The sequence below is a fragment of the Athene noctua genome, chromosome 3 (assembly GCF_965140245.1).
Source record: "Athene noctua chromosome 3, bAthNoc1.hap1.1, whole genome shotgun sequence".
In the NCBI taxonomy this organism is placed as follows: Eukaryota; Metazoa; Chordata; class Aves; order Strigiformes; family Strigidae; genus Athene; species Athene noctua.
The window spans coordinates 50,839,898-50,863,771 of NC_134039.1; the positions used below are offsets into that span (position 1 = coordinate 50,839,898).

Genomic DNA, 23,874 nt, shown 5'->3' on the forward strand with positions numbered 1-23,874 from the left:
GGTTTCACAGGGCGTAAATTAAAATAAACTTCATAGCTTCCTTCCTTCCTTCTCCCCAGTGCAGTTGCTGAGCTGCTAGCTGAAAAGCTGTTCTTCATCCTTCTCTTGCAGCAAACCACATGCTCATATATTATTAATTCTGTTTCACTAGTAATGCAGGACATAGGTACTTCTCTGGAGTGACTCAGGTTGCTTTTCAGTGTGTCTGTGCCAGCTCCATTTCTGCGGTTGCGGCTCTGAGCATTGTTTTTCAAGCACTGGTAATTTTTCAGGCAATAGCAACATCAACATGAAAAGCATGTTAGAAATAATTCTTGACACCCAAGTTCTGAGCCCAAGAGGTGATTTGCTGTGAGAAACCACAGAACAAATCACTGTAGGTGATGGCAAAACAAATCAATCTAGGTATCCCTTGCTTAGTCACATAGCTTCAGGAGGTCATAGACTAGCCAGCTGCCCTTCCTAATCTGCTGGTGAAACAGGTTAGCTTCAGCCCTTGCAACACAGCCTCTTACAGCATCATCACACCTTATGTCACAGCTGAAGGCCCTAGGGACGATGGTCCTTAAGGTGGTTCCGTGAAAGATGCTGGTCTTGGCAGTGGGGACCATTCTTTTGAAGGACACCAACCAAAATTATGCCTTTTTCACCCCTTCTTTTTTCCTTCTTCCTAAAACACACTCAGTGTGAGGCGGTATGCTGAAGAATATAAGGAAGGAGGGGAGAGAGGGAAGCAAACTTGGTCCCTGTTTTTGGTTACTTACAGCACAGTACAAAGTAAGGTCTTAGGTTTTAAGTAATTGTAGTTATCTTGCAGATAATATAGTTTGTGGGTAAAAGATGGGTTGAGTTTTTCCTTTAAAAAAGGAGTTGCAGATAGTTAAGTCATGTCATCTTAACACAACAACCACTGAGATGTTGTGGGATGACTCTTATGACTGGAGTATTAGAATGGAAGGATACAGGCTCTTTAGGAAGGATGGGCAGGGGTGTCACCCTCTATGTCGTGGGATGATGGAGCCGATGCAGAGCTTATGGGTCGGGATTAAAAGGAAGGCAGGGACAGGAGACGTTATAGTGGGGGTCTGCGACAGGCCACCCAACAAGGAAGACTGAGCAGATGAGGCCCTCTACAGACAGATAGGAGCAGCCTCACATTCACAAGTTCTGGTCCTCGTGGGGGACTTCAGCAACCCTGGTATCTGTTGGAGGGACAACACAGAAGGGCATAAGCGATCCAGAAGGTTCCTGGAATGTGTTGATGATAAGTTCCTTCTCCAAGTGATAGAGGAGCCAGCAAGGAGAGGTGCTATGCTGGACCTTGTTCTTACCAACAGGGAGGGGCTGCTGGGAAGTGTGAAGTTCAAGGGCAGCCTTGGATGCAGCGACCATGAAATGGTGGAGTTCAAGATCCTTAGGGCAGCAAGGAGTACACACAACAAGCTTGCTGCTCTGAACTTCAGGAGAGCAGACCTTGGCCTCTTCAGGGATCTGCTTGGCAGAGTAGCACAGGATAAAGTCCTGCATGGAAGAGGGGCCCAAGAAAGCTGGTTAATGTTTAAGAATCACCTCCTCCAAGCTCACGAGTGATGCATCTCAACAAAGAGGAAAGCAGGTAAGAACACCAGGAGGCCTGCATGGATGAACAAGTTGTTCCTCGACGAGCTGAAACACACAAAAAACCCCTATAGAGGGTGGAAGCAAGGACAGGTAGCCTGGGAGGAAGACAGAGAAGCTGTCTGAGCAGCCAGGGATCAGGTTAGGAAGGCCAAAGCCCTGATAGAATTAGATCTGGTCAGAGATGTCAAGAACAACAGGAAAAGCTTCTATAGGTACATCAGCGATATAAGGAAGACTATGGAAAATGTGGGCCCTCTCTAGAAGGAAACGGGAGACCTGGCTAGCCAGGATATGGAGAAGGCTGAGGTACAAAAAATGAATTTTTTGACTTGTTATTCAGAAGCAAGGGCCCCAGCTACACTGCCCAAGATGCTGAAGGCAAAGGCAGGGACTGGGAGATTGAAGAAATGCCCACTGTCAGAGTAGATCAGGTTCAAGACCATCTAAAGAACCTGCAGGTGCACAAGTCCACGGGACCTGATGAGATGCATCCGTGGGTCCTGAGCGAACTGGCAGATGAAGTGACTAAGCCACTGTCCATCATATTTGAGAAGTTGTGGCAGTCTGGTGAAGTTCCCACTGACTGGAAAAGGGGAAACAACCCCCATTTTTAAAAAGGAAGACCCGAGGAACTACAGGCCAGTCAGTCTCACCTCTGTGCCTGGCAAGATCATGGAGTGCATCCTCCTGGAAACTCTGCTAGAGCAAGTGGAAGATAAGGAGGTGATTGGTGACAGCCAACATGGCTTCACTAAGGGCAAATCATGCCTGATGAATTTGGTGACCTTCTACAATGGGGTGACAGAGCTGGTGGATAAGGGAAGAGCGACTGATGTCATCTACCTGGACTTCTGCAAAACACTTGACACTCCCACAGGACATCCTTGTCTCTAAATTGGAGAGACATGGATTTGAAAATGGACCACTCCGTGGATAAGGAATTGGCTGGATGGTTGAACTCTTAAGAATTGGAGTTAACTGTTTGACATCCAAGTGGAGAGCAGGGACAAGTGGCATTCCTCGGGGATCAGTGTTGGGACCAGTGCTGTTTAAGATCTTTGTTGGCAACATGGACAGTGGGATTGAGTGCACCCTCAGCAAGTTTGCTGACAACACTAAGCTGTGTGGTGCAGTCAACACGCTGGAGGGAAGGGATGCCATCCAGAGGGACCTTGACGGGCTTGAGAGGTGGGCCTGTGCAAACCTCATGAAGTTCAACAAGGCCAAGTGCAAGGGCCTGCATATGGGTTGAGATGATGAGTGGATTGAGAGCAGCCCTGCAGAGAAGGGCTTGGGGGTATTACTGGATGAGCCAACAATGTGCAGTCACAGCCGGAAATCCAACTGTGCCCTGGGCTGCATCAAGAGAAGTGTGGCCAGCAGGTCAAGGGAGGTGATTCTCCCCTTCTACTCTGCTCTTGTGAGACCCCACCTGGAGTGCTGTGTCCAGCTCTGGGACCCCCAACATAAGAAGGACATGGACCTGCTCAAGTGGGTCCAGATGAGGCCATGAAGATGATCAGGGGGCTGGAGCACCTCCTCAGTGAGGACAGGCTGAGAGAGTTGGGGTTGTTCAGCCCAGAGAAGAGAAGGCTCCAGGGAGGCCTTATAATGGCCTTCCAGTACTTAAAGGGGACATACAGAAAAGATGGGGTGGACTTTGTATCAGGGAGTGTAGTGATAGAACAGTAACAGTTTTAAAGTGAAAGAGGGTAGATTTAGATTAGATATTAGGAAGAAATTCTTTACCGTGAAGATGATGAGACACTGTAACATATTACCCAGAGAACTTGTATATGTCTTCTCCCTGAAGTGTTCTACATAATTTAGTCTTGTTTGCCATTTGTAACAAATACATACAATAACTTGAAAATCCTATAGCAATGGTTGTCTTGTTGGGCTTGTGGTTTGATCAGCCATTTGACTCTGATGCCCATCATGGACTCAGCTGATACCCTTTTTCTTGGTGTCAGAACACAACTGGCTGTATGCAAGGAGTAGGAAAGAGTTCACACTTCTCCTCCAGGGGGTTTTGCTAGGGCTCCCAGCGCTGTAGGTCTGTCTGGAAACTTTGGAAGATGTTCATGAGCAGTCAGGAATGGTAAAATTCTTCCTCCACATTCAAACCAGGATATCCAAATTGGTTAATGAGGCAGAGACGTTAGCTATTCTCTGTTGGAAATAAAGAACAAGAGCAAAGTCCATGACTGACTCATTCTTCTCAAGAAAATGCTGTTCCAGGACTTAAACATCAGGGAAGTATTACCACACTAGCTACTTGTAGTAATTTGTTTCTTTTTGTTTGCTTTAAGAGCAGCTAATCAGTTGCCTTCCCCAGTACAAAATGCCATTTAAATGTTTTCACTGTATTGTCTTTTATAGAAATGCCCAAGTATTGTGGTTATATACCCAAGATATTCTTGACTATGTGGTCTCTCATGAAGCACCCACTGTGGTTTGAAAGCCTCACCTGGTTCCATTTTGGGATTTCACACATAATAATGTTTCATAGTATGGGAGTGCAATCCTTTACTACTCTTTGTTCTATGCATTTTGGTTGGTTTTCCTTTTTCTTCCCCCTCCCTTCACCCCCAAACCCTAATATGGGCCCTACCTGTAATTACTGGGAGATGTAAAGGTGGGGCTTAGATGTCTGTGCTACTCTCTTTAAAGTCTGAGGCTTGCCTAGGTGATGCAGCATGTATAGCTGTGTAAAACAGCACCATTTATTGATCCCAGATCTATGCCATGTTTTGGTGAAGCAGGGCGTGTTTTGATTATAATATAGGATTTCACCCTTATTTTCTAATTTCCTGCTGGTTTATGTCACAGCCTTAACATTGCTTAAACCTGATGGAATGCAACTCCCCGGAGCTCAAGCAGTCAGCCTGGCTGGAGAGCCACGCAGCAGGGGCTGGCAGTGTCTGGCAGGGGACCTGGTGCCGCATCTTCCCTCCTGCTTCGGCCTTCCACTTTCATGGAGAGCACTGACTTACGCTCTCAGGGGATGATTTTGGTATTGCCCCAAGGGCTTTGGGCAGTGGTGGGCCGGAAGGGAAGAACAACTTGCGGGGAAAGGCTGGGGAGGGACAGTTTGTGGTATGAAAGGAAGTGTGTCCCTCGGGGGTGACGTAATTTTAAAGAAGCTTCCCAGCGCCTCAGCTCGAGCATGTGTTATACAAACTATGGGACTCTACAGCTTGTGAGAGTGACAGCCGTCTATTTTTTTTATTATTATTTCACACTGGCAAAATTGTTCTCCTTCTCACCTCATCAGTGTCAACAGCTGGATGTGTAAAAGGTAGAGTATGCCCGCATGTGGTAAACAGAATCAGAGCATGAGCATTTACTTTTCTTGTCTCTTGGTCATGGGAAAGCTGCTGTGAAACATAAAATCTCTGACAACCTTGACTGTTGTAGTCAAGGTCAAATAAGCACTAAATATCCTTCTAAGACTCTTCAGCACATGAAGCTTGTCTTAGTTTAAGCAGTCCTGAAAGGTGAGAACAGGATTGGAGAGCTGTTTCACACTTTGACTGTGTACACGTTCTGTCGTTGCTCACCATTTCATGTTAACAGTGTGAATCTAGTCACGGGTTAGCTTCTTGGTAGGTTTGGGTTGATGGTTTTGTTCGGGTTGTTTTTTTGTGGGTTTTTTTATGACACTGTATTACAGTATAGACGCTGCCATAGCTAATGATGTCTCACCTGATTAGGATGTTATTCCAGTCCACCTCTTTTTCCTTGTAACCAGTAGGAGCAACTTGGCATGTTAGATATTTCTTCTATTAACTTTTCCTTTTGGTGAAATGGATGAGTCTTTAGGGACAATCTTTACACCGAAAAAGAAGTTTACATCTTGATTCAAAGACAAAGTCCCTAGGAAAAATTTTTTTTTTTTTCCCCCCTCCTTTTAAATCACAGCTGCTTGTTTCAGGGCACTGGGTCACTAATTGAGTGCAAGCTTTATAAATGTTATTTGTCCTTCCCCCACAGGGCATACAAAACCATTGAGGAAGATGACTTGAAGTTTCCCCTTATATATGGAGAAGGCAAGAAGGTGGGTATGTTTGCTTTCCTCAGACCAAAGGAAGAAGGAATTCTGTGCTGATTACCACTCAGTTTAGCCTGTGGCAGTCCAGTGTTTTTCACTCAGTATCTCTTTATTTTATCGTTTTGACAGCTTGAAAGAATATCTTGGTTCTGTCATAAATCAGTCTCATGTCTGGAGGGTGGCAGGGAGAGCTCAACATACTAAAAAGCATTTTTATAGCAAACAGTCATTTGCTGTTCAGTTTGCTTTTGTTTTTCTTCTATTGTAAGTAGGCTACAATGAGACCATGTTAAATAATTGACTTGAAATGTTCCTGGTTTCATTGTAAAATATAACTAGGTTGGATGAAGATAGAAAAATATCTCATGTTTGCTGAAAACAAAGCAGGAGGATATTTAATAGTGCTCTGAGATGCAAAACTCTAGTTTAGGAAGAGGAGAGGTCAGGGCAGGATTTGGAAAGTGTAACACCCCTTAAACATATCTTCTTCAGCTAGTAGATGTGAATTTACTGTTGAATTTTTCTGATGTGTGAATGCTGATAGTTTTTCTTGAAAGGGAGAAACAAACCATTCCATTAGGGTGCACTTTGTTTCCAGCTCTATGATTAAGAACAGTGAGATCATTAGTGCTGATCCCAGCAAGCTTAGCTGGATGTAGCAGTAGGATCAATATAAGGACGCAGTGGTGTCAGTTTGCCAATATTGGTATGCTCACTGTGTTTCTAAATAGTGCTCCCCTGCTGCATTAGGTTCTTATCTCTATGCAAAAATACACACTTTTCAGAATTAGTCCAAGTTTTGAAGATTCAGACCTGCAGCTTATCTCTGAATTTGGTTAGGTTTATAATTATTTGCAAAATGTTTCATGCACATCTTTTTAATTTAGTTTCTTATTGCCTTATGGAGCTAGGGGTTAGTGAGGCAAAATAATTTTGAGTCAGTTGCTCACTGTTATTGATGCTGTGAGCTCTCTTGTTCAGAAGCTGCTGTGGCTAAACGATACGCAGACAGCAGAGAGCAGATTCCCCATGAGGCTGTCTGCCTGATCAATCATCTTTGGAGAAGCATTAATGAAGAAGAGCCCAGCACCTCTTGGGAGACAGCTCACGTTGCAGAGGAAGGTGCTTGGGGAAGGAAGTGGTAGACCTGAGGTAACAGCAGACCTGCCCTAGACTGGCTTTCCACAGAGGAGACCACTGTGGTCAGTGCTACTGTCACCGGTGTGTTAGCAATTTAAGGTGGCCTTTGGCACTTTTTCTTGGTGGAGGGGGTATATGGCAATATATCAGTAGGGAAAGGCCATAGGTTTCTTAGGTGAGAATTAGTGTCCTTGTCCTTTTTATAAAACCTGTTTACTGACGGTAGGTATACTTTGCTGAAGGAATGCTCTCATAGACTGGCATGGGACAGTGACGCGAATGGGTTAGGTCTCTGTAGTCCCAATCCCTTACGGATGTTCACAGTCTAAGATGTGTGTATGCAGACTGGGATATGGATGAATAAAAAGCTTGGAATAATGAGGGAAATGGAGATGACATGAGTGGGAAAGCTTTGATTAGGTCTGTTAAATCTAGAGTTTCTGGGAGAGAAAAGGGAATTCATCCCTAACTGTAGCAGTTATGGAGTAGAAACGTTACCTATTGACACAGTGCATGTAACTAAATTTGATCCCATCGCTTTGCTTTATTTCCAGGCTCGGGTTATGGCAACAATTGGAGTGACCCGAGGACTGGGAGACCATGACCTGAAAGTGCATGACTCCAATATATACATCAAACCTTTCCTGTCTTCGTCTCCAGAGGTAAAACAGCCAAGATTTGTGGGAGAGAAACAAATATACTTAGTGTGCTTATTTGTTCTTCCCAAATTGTTCATTCTGATTGTGATTCAATCCAGATAACATGCTGTCATTCCCAAAGGTGCAGCATGTTAGTAACATCCATATAGTAGGAACATTACAAGTTCCCCAGCTGTGTTCCTTAGCTCTGGTTACTTCTACTACTGGCAGAGCATTGATGCCTTCTCACTCTCTGGTCTACAGTTATCCCTCACCATTCAATGTGGCAGACACCCGTTTCTGCCCACCTTCATGTGCTCCAGCTCCCCTTGAGGCCCAGATCATGCTGCCTTCACAGAAGCTGATGTAAATTTGTGTTCTCCAGAAGGGAACACTAGATGTCTTCCACAGTAACATAGTATCCTGCATTACACTGAGGATACCAGATCAATTCCTAAGCAGAAAAATGCCATGAGGGTTTGGAAGAGTGCTTTATGCTTCCATCTGTCTGCCCCCTCACCTCCAGTTTTTAATTCTTTACGATGGTTTTGTGCAAACACCACATTGTGGCAGGAATGTCGGTGTGCATTCCCAAATGATGGCATAACGAGGGGATTATGCAGTATCTGTGTTCAGGGAAGTTTTAAATTACTCCATCATTTTGACTTGCCTCCCACAAACAATTCCAGTTTTTGACCACTAGAGACCTTGCAGTGAAGGATATCAAGCCTTCCAAAGGGATTTGAATGTATTTGTTAACAAGAAACATGCAAATCTTGCTTTTTTCCTCTGTAAACTGCATTTCTATTCCCACATCAAGGAACAGATGACACACATTTTTCATAAAATATTAAGCAAGGGCAAGCCATCCGATGACAGCACAAAAAGAGGAAGCTATGCTTCTGTGGCCAAATGCTGAGAGCTGTCCACTGTCAACTGGCTTGCTGGAGATTTAACCATACCCGGTATTTGACCTTGAATTTATTGCTTGCTATAGCAGTGTGAGAGAATGAAAGTAAACAAATGACATAATACTGCTAGGAAGGAACCAAATTATTAAATTAACCTTGCTTAGAACATCTTTGAGACTTCAGAAATAAAAATTAAACTGTTGAGATATTCTGGAGGAGATCTACAGACAGCCCCTTCTTCATGTTTCCTTGCTGTGAATCCAATACCTTACCTCTCCCCCCTTTAAGTGTGTGGTATTCCTCACTTGGGACCTGCTCCTGTTCTCAGCCAAGCAGGCAGCAGCTCTACCCTTATCACTGTGATGGATTTGTTTAGTGCCAGCAAAATGATGCAATTCTACCTATTTATTTTTCTTTCTGGCATGCTCAGACCCAGTGTTTCTGGGGTATGTAATGGCTGCAGCACAGTATCTCAGCAGTATCATCTCTGCCAATTGCTGCTGCAGTATTTGTCTGTGTGTATAAACCAAAGCTTCTCATGGGCTTTTCTGATTTGTGTGGAGTGTGTCTGTACGTGTTCAAATTCTGGAATATGACATCCAGTTCATATGCTATCCACGTTTCCCGATCCCTTAACTGCTTTGCAAAAGGGAAGCAAAATTGGCTTTGTTTCCACATTCCTTCCACAGCTAAATTCAGCAGAAACGTATGAGGGCAGGAGGAGGAAAGACAGATCACCAGCCACCTCAATTTAGAGATACTGGCAAAAAAAAGCCCTGAATTTTATTAGGAAGTAACATATGCTTCAACTTGCTTTCCATTGCACCTCCTTCTCTTAATCATATCTTCCTTCTCTTCCCAGAAGAGCCCCAGTGCTTTATCTCCTCCTGTTTTTCCCTGACTTGTTCTGTCCATACGTGGACAGTGCACCTTGCACAGAAGCTGGCATTAAGAAACATTTTTATGCTGCCATCTGGGAAGCTTGGCAATTGGAAGTAAAGGCAGTACCGTCAAGCAGCAGTCATATTTGGCCCTTGTGCAGCACTGGATTTTGAATTGTTTATATAGAGGTAGGGAAACAAAATGTCTGGTTTCCAGACCTGGAAAAGGGGAGGCACAGGAAATTAAGGCACACAGTGAGTCGTGACAGAGGGAGGATCCAAGCCCTCTGGCTTCTGTTTCTGTGCCGTAATTACAGTGTCCTTTCCCAAGTTGGGAGCAACGTTCTGAGTTTCCAGAATATTTTACTTCCAGCATGACAAAGCTCGGGTATGCTGTGTCCACCAAAATTTAGCTGAAGGAAAGGTAAGCATCCCTGAGACTATATCCAGAAATAGGCATAGAAAAGTAATTTGAGAGCGGTGTGAAATGATGCTTTGATATAGTGCCAGGCTATGGGAGGAGAAGTCATGTAGCCAAGACTGACAAATGTAATCAGGATTCAGTGGCTCAGCTGTTACGAGATCAGATTTGGAGGACTTCTGCAGGTTGGTGAGCTCTAGAGAATTGAGCCTTTTATAATGAACTGGAGTAGCACAAAGCCGGCAAGCCATGGCTGAGGCTCTCTGGCATGGAATTAAATATTTATTTTTCATAATGGAACAGTTCATTTGAAAGCTTTCAGCAGGAAATTCTGCTTTTTAAAGCTCAGCAAGAGCCACCTTGTTGCAGCTGAAAAGCAGAATTTCATCTGGAAATTTTTCAAACAGCAGCTCAGCTGTTTGGTGGGGAGAGGTGTGGCTCTGACAGCAGCATTTGGCCCTTGCCAGCAATGAACCCAAAGCAAGCCACCACAGTAAATGATAAGAAGGTAATGAAGGAGAATTTTTCTTGTTCCATTGTGTTAGTAAAGTCTTTCTGACAACTTCACAAATATCTCAGACTGTTTTAGATTCACATCTGCCTTCTGGAGAAATCTTTAGAAACTGCACCATTGAAAGGAACAAGCAAGGCAAATGCTTAGTGATGTACGGTATGATCAGAGGGAGTCAAGGTAGTTTCAAGAAGCAAACATCACACTTTAGTGGCTTGAAATCCTTAAGGGTTATGTCTACCAGAGAATTAAAAAAATAATAATAAATGCAGTAGACAGTCTTGCATGAGCACTTTGATTTCTCAGAAAACATTTGAGAAACTGTTCTGCATCGCAGGTTATTAATATAAAAGATATGAAGCTACAGACTGAGTGGAAAGTTGGCACAGTATACTGGAAATTGGCTAAAGGGCAGGAAACAAAGGGTGGCAGTAAAAAGCTAAAAGGAGATTAATTGGTGAGTGCTGCAGGGAACAGTGTTGGGACCGGCTTTTTATTATTTACATATAAATTACTTGGAGGGTGGTATTGAAAGATCTCATCGTTTGCCAGTGAAGCTATGCTGGATAACACCGCACATAAAAAGGGACGATACAATTAAGAAAGGGCTTAATTTATTGAAGTAGTTGAGTTGATCAATAGTGCCGGCAAGTGAATGTGGGCTGTTGTTTGGCTCGAATTCCCCCGGGGCTGGCTGCTGAGGAGCACCTCAGGTAGCTGCAGGCTCGCATGTCACTGTTGTGAATGGATTTTGAGCCGCAGGGACTCACGTTGGCTGCCTCTTAAAAACAAACCCGGCAAACACGCCAACACCTTTGCAGAGCTGCTGTGGTCCTTTTCAGCAGCCAAGCGCAGGTTTTGTCCAGTGGGTAGATCCGTTTGAAATGTAAATATAAAACCAGCCCGCCTGTTTGCTCACTGCTTGCCCAGAGCGTTTTTCTCAGCACTCTTGACTGCATGCAGGTGAGCAATATGAGAAACAAATACCTGGATTGAAGAAAGGCATTACGTGACAAACTGTGCAAGGCGTGTTCAGAAAGATGATGTGTGTGACTGGGCTCTAGTGGTGTGTCTCCACTGTTACCTATCAGCAGAGATCTGTAAGTACCAGTCAGGATAAAATACAGTGTAACCCGGTGCTTATTGTCATGGATGTCTGTGCTACCAAGGTTCTGCCGCTCCTTCCTTATAGTTGACTTTTTACATTTTCTAGTTACTAAAGTTAAGTTTAGCTAGTTAACAGGTCAGCTGCTCTACATCAAGACAGACATCACTGAATGGTAGAAGTATGGTGACCAAACTGGGCTCCTTTGAGGACTGCCCTGCTGTTCCAGAGAGATACTAGACAATGAGAAAGTTTGCCAGGGCAGCACAGAAGGGACTGGTAGGCTGAGGGGAGTTGTTGACAAGGCTCTCAGGACAGCACAGGAGGCAGAGGATGGGGCACAGGTAGCCCAAGGCATTTGGGGGAGAGGTAGTGAGTTCTGTGGAGACCTATCAGGATTGATGTCTGGCTGCAGAAGCAACGAGTCATGAGGGAAAGGTTGAAGATTTGGGTTGAAATTGCTAAGAAATTTGTCGAGGGTGCAGCACCAGTTAAGAAAACCTCTGCAGTGCAAGGCAGTGCCTGGCCAACTGTCACCTGCACTAGCAGGGCTATGCAATACTGTTTTGCCATGTGTGCAGCTTTGCACAAACTTGTCACAGACAGAACATCACTTAAACCTCACTGTTTAGTTTCCCAAAATACAGCTACAGTAAGGAGGCAGTCGTTGGAAAGGTTGGCTCTGGAATTTAAAAAAAAAAAAAAAAAAAAAAAAAAAAAAAAGTAGTAGTTTCCATTGGAGTCAATATGCTGCTTTTGGTCAGATAAGATTTACAGTGTTGTGGGGTTGCTCGCTGTTGTGGGCACTTAAGTAACTCCCTGGGTCTCTCTTCATCTTTCTGAAACTCTGGCACATCACACTCCCTCACCTTTTCTGTACAGCATGTATGGAGTATGCTGTGGGGTGTTGCACAATGTGGGGTGTGTGTGGAGTGGATGTTCAGTGAGCCCCTCTGGTCTGAGCATTCGTTACACATGCCTTGGTGGTGCTGCCCAGCCTGTGTACCGCCGGGAGCTCTGCTGTCATGCTGCTCCGTGTCCAGCTGAAGGCACGTGTCGCTACTGCAAGAGACCTTCACTGACCCAAGGAAGAACTAAAACAAAGCTGCTAGCAGAATAGTGAAGGGTTAGGAGCTGGCTTGTTTCTGCACCTGGGTAAGGTGGTCTGTGAACATAACCTGAACCTATGATATACTGGAGAGCTCTTAATTAACTATTTTTTCGTCAGTAACATGCTGGGGGCACCTACAGCTATGTTTTAGAAATCCAAGGAAAGACAGAAAGAAAGAGTGTAAGAAAAAATTAAGCATTATGTGGACATGTCTGCTCCAATGTGTTACTGCTGTGGTAACTGGAGGGCAGAGAAAGCTGTATTTCAGTGGACATTTTGTTGCATGTCCAGCTGGTCCTTGTATACAAGAATCTTACCTGAGGTTGCCCGAAGCTTACCTGCTGTAACCTTGGCACTCTTTTTCCTTAGCCTGGGCACCAGCCCAGCATCCCTTATGGATCACCCCACAGACCTTCTCTGCACCTCTTTCGACATTTAGTTCCTTCTCAATGGCACTCCTTTCTGGAGGTGCTCGGTTCCCAGATTACCCATAAAATCAGTGACTGCATTTTCTTTTCCCAAAAAACTAAACATTGTTCTTGGTAAAATGATCTGTTCTTGGTGTTGCTCTTGCATTGTGCTACACCGAGGTTTTGGACCTTTTGACCTGTGGATTGATTGCAGGTAGCAGTGCCACTCACCAGTCAGACAAGATTGTTCATTTCAGGAGGATTCAAATCTGTGATGCATGGTCTTGGTTTCCTGCCTTCTGCCCCGCCAATGCTGCAAAAAAGGCTCTTGTGGTGTAATGTGTACTTTGCCTGTGTGGGAGAGCCGTGGTAGATGTGTTTTTCGTAGCACTGACATTAGAAGCTTGGTTATTCCTACAAGGAGCTTGCTGCTGAGTGCATTCCTGAGCATTAACCCCAATGCTGTCTCAAATATTTGCCCATACCCAAGAGATCTGACCAGAACATGTGCTGCTTATTGATGGCTGTGTTGGCCAGCTTACCCTCCACACCCCAGTGATTTCTGAATTGAAACCCTGGGCTGTTAAGAGGCTGAAGTAGGTTCTGTGTGATGGGGGGGACTATGACAGCTACTGGTTTCTGTGCACTCGGCTTGAGAGGAGAGCTGTGCTGCATGTAGAGATCTTTTCTATAACAGTATTCCCACTCAGTCTGAATAAGGAGATACACTCTAATGAAGAGTATCTTGCCTTGCCTTTAATCCTCTCCAAAGTCCTTATTCAGCTGCTACCTTAGATAATGAAGTGAAGGTTACATTTTACAAATGACCTTCTTGTGCTTTTGAGTGAAAGGTGAACAAGTAAGGATTAGCAGTCAGGTCTAGGTGTTTTGGTTTTTTTTTTCCTCTGGTACTGGTTGCAGTCCCATAAAAGCATAATTACATTAAAAGGTCCAGGCATTTTATGTGCATTGCCTGCTCCATGGCTCCTAAGGGGAGAATGCACCAGGAGGGAAAATAAAACAGCTCATATTTTCTAGTTATGCTAAATGCTTGTTACGACAAATTTCCCAACTGTCGCTGCTGTAAGTGGAGCCCAAGGCCAGAGCAGGGTGCGTGACGAGGTGCACCATTTCCAAACTTCAGTACAGATGATCAGTTCCTCCTGTCTGCCTTGCCAAGGTTGTCACACTTCTTCCAAACTGTGGTTCCTGCCATGGTAATTAAAGTGCTCCATGAATGCTTTACAATGGTTCCTCATTGCAACCTGGAAATTGTAGGCAGTTTGTCAGCTGGAATACAGTGTGTGCTGGAAGGAGAGTTACACCCAACTAAAGGCTCAGTTTAAAACACTTGCCATGACCTTTCCTCGTATTCTGGCTTAGCTGATGGTCTCCTGCCCTCTCTGCTCCTGGCTTTTCCCAGACTCATCGGGAAGGGGATGGTGGAAGTCTTTTTTAAAGGTAGGGTATTACAGAGGTGCCAGCAGCAGTGGTCTGCGTGACTGTGGCAGACTGATGAGGTGAAGCCAATGGGTGTTTTAATAGTGTGGATAAACTTGGGAGTTCACTTCCGTGCTAATCTTGAATTGGTCTTTACCTACTGAACTCCTTACAAATGCACGCAACTGTGCAGGTAAACAGTTTTCCTCCATTTTGTGGAACAACTCACTTGCTCAGGCATAATTCTTGTGTGCAGTAGCTGCCTCGGGTCTAGAAAAGTGAATGCAGTGCCTTCTGCCACACAGGCATTTCCAAATGTGCAATTTAGCTGGCAGAGTTAAATGGATCTGGACAAACAGTGAAAACAATTATTTGTGAATATTTTATTAGAAAATATAAAAAATTCATCAAATAAATTATTTAGCTCCCATATGACTAGTCCTGCCAATGATAGGGAAAAGCCTCACACACCAGGCTGGCAGGTGGGGGAAGCTTCAAGCACTGCTGGCAGCAGGCGGCACGGTGCTTTACAGCCTGGCTCAGGAACGCTTGCATCCATCCTGGCTGGGGTCAGCACTCAAGCTGCACTGCACTGGGGCAGGGAGGGCTGCTCTCTCGAGGGCTAAATTGGAGACAGACCCCAGCAGTGCTGTGGGAGAGGTATTTCAGTGCCCTGACCGAACCTGCTAACTCACAGCCAAACTCAGCGATGTTTTACAAACAGGTCTGACAGTCTCCTTCTTCATGGATGTCTCTTGGTTGGTTTTTTTCTTTTGTTTTAGGTGAGAGTCTATGACCTTCTGCAGTACGAGCATGGGCCAGATGATGTTCTGATCCTAGCTACTGATGGGCTCTGGGATGTGCTGTTAAATGAAGAAGTAGCAGAAGCTGTCACTAACTTTCTACCAAACTGTGATCCTGATGATCCCCACAGGTTCGTCCTCATCCCTGATTTTTTAGCTTCTCTACAGAAGAGTGCTTTTTGGTAGTGTATTTTTGTAGAAGGTATGATATGAATAACATTAAGTAAATACGCAGCACTTGCAAGAAGACATTTTTATAAGTTGGATGAGCCTCTACAGCACATGTAGGGGTTTAGGCAAGGGGGGATGGGGGTGCCTGTTATAACTCAGAATTGCCTGCCTTCAGAGGAGTAGTTGTGGGATCATGGTATCTTGGCATGGGATCCATTTTGTTTGCTGTATGGGGTCCTGTGGAAACTGTAGGAGGCTGAGGTCTTAGAATAACATGGCAACAGGTCTGTCGCCAGCAGTCAGAGGTTTCCACTTTCTTCTGTATAGAGCTTTAACACTAAAGATTGTTTCTTACTAGGGCATCATCAACACATCTCTCTCTCTCACCCTGTATGTATATATACTGCATGGTGTGGTGCCCACTCATTCCTGATCATGGTGTGACCTTTAAATCCACCTTCAGTAGGATCCACCAGCTGCAGGACAGCTGTGCTGACAAGGTGGAAATAGGTGGAAAGCGACTATTTCATTTAGTTGGATTCCATTTCATTTCACAATTTTAACATATTTCATCCTCTTCATTTTCCTGTCTTTTATCATCTCTTACTCGTTTAGTTTCTGTCTTTAAAACATACCATCATGCAAACAAACAAGTTCCCAAAGAACTAGCTAGAGTGCTCTCTGCCTTGAGTGAATCTATCAGTCTGCTGCTGAGTTCAGTGCTGCCACGAATTAAAACATTATGCTAGAGATCAGAAGCCTCTCGCTTGTAAAAGGGAGGACTGTGAAAGTGGAAAGAGCTTTATCCTTCACTAGGGACTGTTCAGGAAGAGAAGTGTGTGTTGCTCCTGAATCCAGGCCTGGCTGTCACTGTCTTCTGCCCTTGCCCTGGGCTGAGAGTGGGGAAAAGAGCTTTTATGCATCCCCAGTTGGTGTGTGGAAAGCAGAGCTTCAGAAATAAGCTCTGGGATATCTCGTCAGCCAAGTGAAAACACATGGGACGGTGCGAGAGCTCAAGTTACAGTTGTTTAGATGTGGCAACTCTTGAGGATATGGAGAAACCCATCTCTAAACGCTTGGTGTTTCTCATATTTCTGAGTGGTCATCCCTGTGTCAGCCCTGTTCTCCATCAGCAAACAAAGATAACTGGGTATGGACACCCTGACAGCCACTTGGATTTTAAAGTGAGAATGGCTCCAAAGTATTTTCTTGCCCTGACGCTGACAAACATGGAATGCAAAAAGAGGTTTTGCTGCAGGCACTCAATCGTCAGGAGACCGAATGATTAGCATGAAGCTGCGACTGAAATATTTTGCCCTTCCCCGACTCCTTGTGCTGAAGAGGAGATGTGGTATGGATGACAGCCAGGGCTATGTCTGCTTCAAGACATGGAAGTGTCTCTGCCCTCTCCCTGGGAGATCAGGCAGAATTAGCATGGGGCACTTCAGGGCATCTGGCACTCTGCTATGCAGATATACCATTAATTTAAGGCAGGAGGAGATCACCCACCCAGTCTGCTTCTGGTGATTCCCTAGCACCATTCAGAAGTGTTAGGGAGCTTTTGCTTTTATTTCTGCACACCTGACTCTCCGCTTGCAAAGGCACCTGGTAAAATGTAATACTTCTGCCCTGCTCTGTCTCTGTTCTCATCTAGTAATTGGGAAAGGTTGACTCTTCCTACCATCCTCACTGGTCCTGTCTGTTGTGAAGACAATGTGGGTGTATTGTGTCTGTCTTGTTCCCTTTGGTCTTTCCAAAGCTGGTGATAGCCACCACGTTTGCTGTAGTAGGAATGGGAATACTTTGTTCAATTTTTTGACTTGTTAGGTGAGTAATTTTTCATCCATTATAAAACACCCATAGAAATCATAGACACTAAAGGGAAAAAAAAAATCTTTTGTTTCATTTAGATTTGTTTGTGCTGGTCTAGCTCCAGTAATTGTGGGAGAGATTATTCCCTGTTTGTGCCAGTGTGAGTGCTACACACTCCAGAATTGGGCCTTCTGTATTATGAGTTAGAACAAACACATTTATTAGCGTTTGACCTACTGGTCTATGAATGGACATCTGAATTGAAAATTAATTTGTTCTTCTAAGTAACTTTGTGCCAGGTAATTTAGAGGCTTACGAATAGTGGTGGCAAGACATTTATCTTGCCAGTTTGCAAAAAGTAATTAGAGCAGTCTCTCATATAGTTTACAATTATATTTATTAAAATTACCTTTGTGGAATTGCTCTTGCTGCTTGGTTGTAAAGAATATTTACAGGATTTAAAGTACTGTGTGAGAGGTTTTACGTAATTACTTCACAGTGGTCCAAATGAGGTATAACTAATGAATTTACAATAGCGTAGCAGCTCAGACTGTGGAGCTGCATTCATTCCTCTCACTAGTCAGTGACAGGAAAATCTTGTTTGCTGTATTATCAGTTATGTTTAAAGGAAATGTTATCCCACAAAATGTCAGGTTCTGTGATGGGTGTAGTGACATAGTCTGTGGTGAGGTGATCAGCTGGAAATGTGAAATCTTCAGGGATGTAGAAAACTTGTCAAAATGTAAGAGACTTGCCCCTGGGGTTTGGTAATGCTTTGGTCTTCTGGAGAATCTACCTGTGGAGCAGACCCTGTATCCACCTGACCCAGTAGCCTACTTACTCCCTGACAGCAGCATATTAAGAAAAAAAAAGCTAGGGAGGAAGATTTTAGAGCTGCAGTGTACTGCAGAGTATTTCTCTGTTACATAATTAGCTCTTTGAGGGAACAGTATCCCCTCCCATTTGAATTAGAAGTCATTTTATAGGCTGATGGGTAAGAGCTTACAGCCCTCAGCAATGCTCTTGGGACTCTCTCCTGCTGATATTTACTGTCAGAACTGTGAGTGTTTGTTACCCACAGAAAAACATCTTTGAATCCTGTCAAACATATCATGTGCCTGGGCATCTCCAAGTGCAGGAAGAGCAATGTCCTCAGGTCTGTCTTTACCCAGACATGCAGACACAGCCTCAGGGGATTTGGGTAGTGGGTGATGGGCACAGACTTGATTAGAGAACTGTTCCTCCATGAGGGCTGTAGTAGAGTGAAGCAGCTGGGCTGGAGCTGGATTTCTTAGCCCGCTCATTACTTGTGGGAATTGTGGCAGACGAGCATGAAAGGGACCCTGAGTGAAGAACAGGTGGTAGCAACATGCTGCTGCTTTCCATGCATCATCTCTGTGAAGAAGTATGAAGATAGAGAAACATGACTCTTGCCCATTTCCTTCAGCTGCACTTAACGCACTTATCCCACTGACCTTGTGAATCTTTTATTTCTCATCCTCTCTCCTGTCCTTTCTCATTCCCTCTCAGTCTCCCCTCTCACACTAGCTAGAGATTTATGAGGGTGCTGGGGAGTTGCTCCACCTCTGCTGGGTCTGAGAAGATAAGAAGCTGTTCAGACAGCAGCACGTTTCCCCTACTGTCACCATTTCTCCTGCGGTACTTTCACTGATCAATGCTGAAAGCTTCAGCAGAAGAAAAAAAAGATAGATATTTATTCTTAAAACACAAAAGTTGTATTCCAGTGAGGCTGTTCATTAGGAAGAAGTGGATACTTTAAAACTACTTCAGCAGTTCTCTAATGCTGTCTCGACAGCTGAATCCCAAGTTCACAGTACTGGAGAATAAAGCATTCAGTAATGGACTGCTGCTGCTATTCATCTCCAGGTACAAGAGACTCACCCTATCTCCTCTAGTGCCAAGTCGAACAGCATAGCTTCAATTCAGCTCTACACAAGGAAAGGAATACGTTACCTCGCTGTTGCCTTCACCTGTTCCTTTTCCTTTGCTTCAATGTGCTGGTCTTCTTGTGTATTTCAGTCTGGCTATGAGAGAATTTCTGGTTTATTAAAATTCCTTTTTTTTTTTTTTTTTTTTAATAATCTTACCCTCTCCAAACATTAAGCATCAAAAGCTTTACACAATCAAGAGCAATACTCATTCCTTTGTACTCTTTAGTTGTGGGGAGCCCTTGTTAATTAGAAGGAAGGCGGCAGAAAAGCTTTGTCCTAGAATGATGGGTGTTTTCTTCTCTTAATTTTTGACAATAGCTGAGAAATCCTTAAAAAAGTTGTTCTAGCCAAAATTCACTCAGCATCAGACATGCTGTGAATAAATATTCCAGTTTCTTGCTTGCCACGTGGAGTCCTTTTTGTTCCTTAGGCCCTGCATCTGATTTGGGGGTTTGGGAGCTGGGGAGTGCCAATATGTATGTTTGGGTTTTTCCCCCTTAGACAATACAATTTCATGTTGCATTGGGAGAGTAAGGACAGTGCTTCTTGCTTCATCCTGCAGTTATAGCTCAAGGTCATTGGTACAGACTTATCTCGGAACGTGTGGGCAGTGTGCATGTGTGTGTGCAAGTGAGTGTGTTAAGAGTCCATTCCTTGGGCCCTTATTGCTAGAAGTAAATCTTGTGTCATGTGAGGGCTGGAAATTTTATCACTCAGTACCATTAGGAGCAGGGGGTGCATTGCTTCTGTACACATTACTTGGATTTAACGTCAAACCTTTTGGCTAGTCAAATGTTGGTTTATTTGCATTGAAGAAATACTTCTAGTAGAGCAAATAAATCTATTCCTCGTTCAAAGGAGTCATTTAAGACACCAAAATTGTACAAAAAGGACATAATTAACATTTTCCCCTTCTTTTATCCTCAGAGAGTGAATAAAGTCTCTACTGATAGAAATTATCATTTATTCTCTGGTGAAAATTTCTAGGGTTAGAATAGTCTTGGATACCCACTTAATAAACTTGTTTTTTTTCCCCCACTGCTTCTGATCAGTGGAGATACTGTTTTTTCCTGTTCCTCAGATCAGATCTAGGCAGATCATTTCTAGCCAAGGATTCTCCCTACAAAAGAAGGTCTTGAAATGTAAACCCTTCTTGTCCTTCCTAGTTTCCGGAAAATACAGAGGTGTGCTTTGCTTCTGGTAGCCTGTGTGTTTGGTTTCATAGAGCCCCATATCATCTTAGAAGATTATAATTATGCTTCAAATAAGAGACAGACACAATATTGAACTGTTTTTTTTCTTGTCAGTCTTTCAGCTGTTCAATTAATTTTTAATTATCAAGCCATAGAAAAGTTTGCCTCCACCCAACCAAATTCAAAACATCTCAGCCAGGTGTTGGACTGATGAAGAAAAACACATGACAGTAGCTGTGCACCCATAATGAGATTTCTTTCAGAGGAAATGTCTAAGTGAGCACACAGATGTGTTGATCTAGTAACAGCAGGTAAAACGATAAGGGAGAATATGTTGCAGCACATGACAGAGCACCTTTTAGACTCTGACACCCTTCTGCCCTCAAGCAGCATCTGTTATTTTTCAGAATAGAAAATAACCCCCATAAATTCAGTGCCACTCAGCCCAGCACATGCTGGGAGTTCTGAAGCAACATGAAACCTGGTATTTCACTAAATTAAGCAATTGACAACTCACATTCACCTAGCTTTCATTGAACTCATAATGTGAAATAACTGTAGGACTCTCTTAATCTGGCTGTATTAATTGTAAATTTCCTGTTCTGGTTTCAGAGTAAAAGAGATTTAAAAATAATTCCTATGGTCAAGGAAAATGGACAAGTTAGTCTACTTGGTTTAAGTGTAATTTGGATTTTCAGTGCTCTATTACTTGCTTTCAAATGACTTTGTTACGATTTGTGTCTGAAATAGTCAAGCTATTTTTACTTTCGGGTGTGTCAGTGAACAAGGGCATAGTTTTCAACAGCAACTAGTATTATTTTGGGTACTCAATTTTTCAGACTACTCCTAGAAAGCCAATTTGTTAACAAGGTGGGTTAATATTTTTCTGAAAACCGGTAAAGCCAGGCACCCAAAATGGGAGCTTGTCCTGATAGCTCACAACGGTAAATCTGGCAGGCTGTGAAACCCACTTTCCTCACGAAGATGAGCAGTCCCTGGCTATATTCTGCCTTTTCCACAGGTACACGCTGGCAGCGCAGGACCTGGTCATGCGAGCCAGGGGAGTGCTGAAGGACCGGGGCTGGCGAATATCCAACGACAGGCTGGGCTCTGGAGATGACATCTCTGTCTACGTCATCCCTTTAATACACGGGAACAAACAGTCATGAAAGTAGCATGAAGAGTGGTTGTAAGATGGGAATCTTTTTGGGAAGGGCCTGTAAGAGACAATATGTTTTTGGTGGTCTGACCAGGACACTTTCAATTGATGTAATTACTCAAAACTAATGCTGGAGGGGTATTTTTCTGCCCGAAAAGTAGGGCTCTGCACATATACTGTATATGATTAAAGATAACCCTTGAGATTACAGTTTCCCTATAGAAATGGGTTTGGTGCTTAACAGGAATGGGATTAAATGCTGCTAGCATATTATGGATTCTGTTGTCCCTCCAGGTGGGGAATTAATCTCTTTTTCTTAGTTCATGTAGCTTGGAAGAGCCATTTCAGTTGTGAAAGTAGAAGTGGGTATCAGAAGCCTAGGAGGCTCCTGAAATCTACCCCCAAATATTCAGAAGGTGACTTGGGTCACTTCTCATTTAAAAATATCTATATATACATATATGAGACTCAAGAGTTTTCTTTCAAAAAGTTGCATTCATGACTTACGTATAGACAACTTCAAACGTGTGTAATCCTTCGAACCCCCATTTTCCTCTCTTGTCTCTTCTTCAGTAGACTATACTCCTGTATTTTAGTAGGAAAACTGAAATTGTTTTCAATGTCTATGCCTGTTTACTGCAGCTAAAACAGCCACCTGCAAAATTGTCCAGGAGAAGTAGGTCACAGTCCTGTATGGCAAGATTTATTCTGGTGTAAGGAGTTAATTTGTCAAGATTCCCTTTTGTGTGTATACCATGATTATACAGAGCACGCAAACTCAGCTTTATGTGATATTTACCTGGAGGCCATGGTTTCTTTGGGATCAGAGATTTTCATTCATTGAATGGTTCTGCCTGCTTTATCCTGTTGAAAGGATCCCTGACCATACAGCTTTTGCATCAGTTGGGATTCAGTACATTTATTTGGGCTTCTGAGTATATTTTTAGGTGGATTCCTACTTGAAGTGGTGGCATTGTTCTTGTTATCAATTTAGATACCCAGATAATGATATATTTAAATGTCATTTCACTTCTCTTTGCCTTGTTTATTATTCAGTATACCTTTGCCTGCTTGACTTGGTGATCAGAAAGTGACAGCTTTTAACTTTCTGTCCTCTTGTTATTTTGAGTACTGTAGACAAGGATCAAAAGATCACTGTGATAGATACAAGCCCTTGGCTAGCTTCAGCAGCTTTTTTCTTAGCAGTGATGAATCAATTCAAGTAAAGAAAATCTGAGTAAAACATTATCAGAGTAAAAGCAATAGTCCAAGAGGAAAAGAAGTGAGCAGATCTGGCTGTTCTTCAAGCAGGCAGCTCTCTTACATCATTGGCAGGAATTGAAGAAAAAACAGAATCCGGGTTCTAGCATACAGGCAGGTGTATGGGTTGGGGAGCCAAGTTCAACCTAATTTGCCCCCAGACCACATTCTTTTGGAGCTGCTAATCTGGTTTGTACTTCTTAGCCAAAAGACAGGGAGCTGACATAACTGTAGTGCACTGACTAGGCAGCTCACAAATGTTGTGTCTTTTCCAAAGGAGGAGGAAGATGCTGTGCCCTTTTGCACACTTTCTCCTCAACAGGCCGAGGCCTAGAGCTCGCCAGTTTTGTAATTTGTGATGTCCTATGTAAACACCGCGCAGCGCGTGTGTGGTATAGCTGCCCAGATGCTGTATTTGATTGCATCTGGAAGTACATGTGCAACAGTCTCAGTAGATTTAAACTACCCTTGCTCCAAATGTCTAGACCCAGTAGGAGTTTCAGTTGACAGGAGGCAATGCAGAGTGTGTAACAGCTCAAACATGCAGCAAACTGCATTATTTTAGCCTGAAAACTGTTCTGTGCATTCCCCAGTGCCTGCATGTAATAAAGCTGTGCAGAACATGGATGTTTTATATTCTAGAGCTTCAGCATAAATCAATGGCATATCTGATTATGTGTTATCATGCTTTATCTATTCTTCCCTTATTTTTTTTCCCCTTTACCTCTTTTTCTGTGTGCAGCTGGGTGAAAAGAGGGGTTTGGAGTCTTAGAATATTTTTCACATGCCCCCCATATGTTTTAAAGTTTAAGCAAGAGATCTTCTCTTGCGCTTTTTTTTTTTCCTAATAAACTTGTAAACATGCTTTTCATGCTCTGTGTAACTCCTGTTGTCTCTTTGCAAATGCAATTGTGTAGTCCTCTAGCAATTCAGATCCTCTTTCACAAAGAAGCTAATGCTGGCAATTCTGGCAGAGTTGTCTGAACAGCAAAGAAGCTGGTGCTTGCTAGTACCAACTTCAAGCCAGAGTCAAATATTTTAGTGCTCATGCATTGTTAGTCCTCATTATTTGGTAACGTGGTGTCAACACACATACCAGTCATTATAAAACCACTGATTACAGTGTGGTGGAAATAAATTTCCAGTGTAGCATTTGCTAAAATTTAAAAGTGAAACTTCAAGGCAATGGAAAATGCATGTTCTCATTCAGGGGCATTTTTAAATGTACCTCTGGAGAGACAGGTTAGCAGAGTGCATGACTTGTGGGGAGCAAACTGGCTCA

The 23,874-nt window shown here is 43.5% G+C and overlaps 1 protein-coding gene across 1 annotated transcript in view; it reads left to right on the forward strand.

Annotated features, from left to right (window-relative positions):
- Nucleotides 1–23,461, forward strand: part of PPM1H (protein phosphatase, Mg2+/Mn2+ dependent 1H) — a 140,294-nt gene extending 116,833 nt beyond the window's left edge. The window contains exons 7-10 of the mRNA XM_074902970.1: nt 5,617–5,680; nt 7,369–7,476; nt 15,025–15,176; nt 21,195–23,461. Coding sequence (XP_074759071.1) covers nt 5,617–5,680; nt 7,369–7,476; nt 15,025–15,176; nt 21,195–21,342 — 472 coding nt within the window. The 3' untranslated portion in view covers nt 21,343–23,461. The remainder of the gene's footprint in view (nt 1–5,616; nt 5,681–7,368; nt 7,477–15,024; nt 15,177–21,194) is intronic.
- The last annotated feature ends 413 nt before the right edge of the window (nt 23,462–23,874 follow it).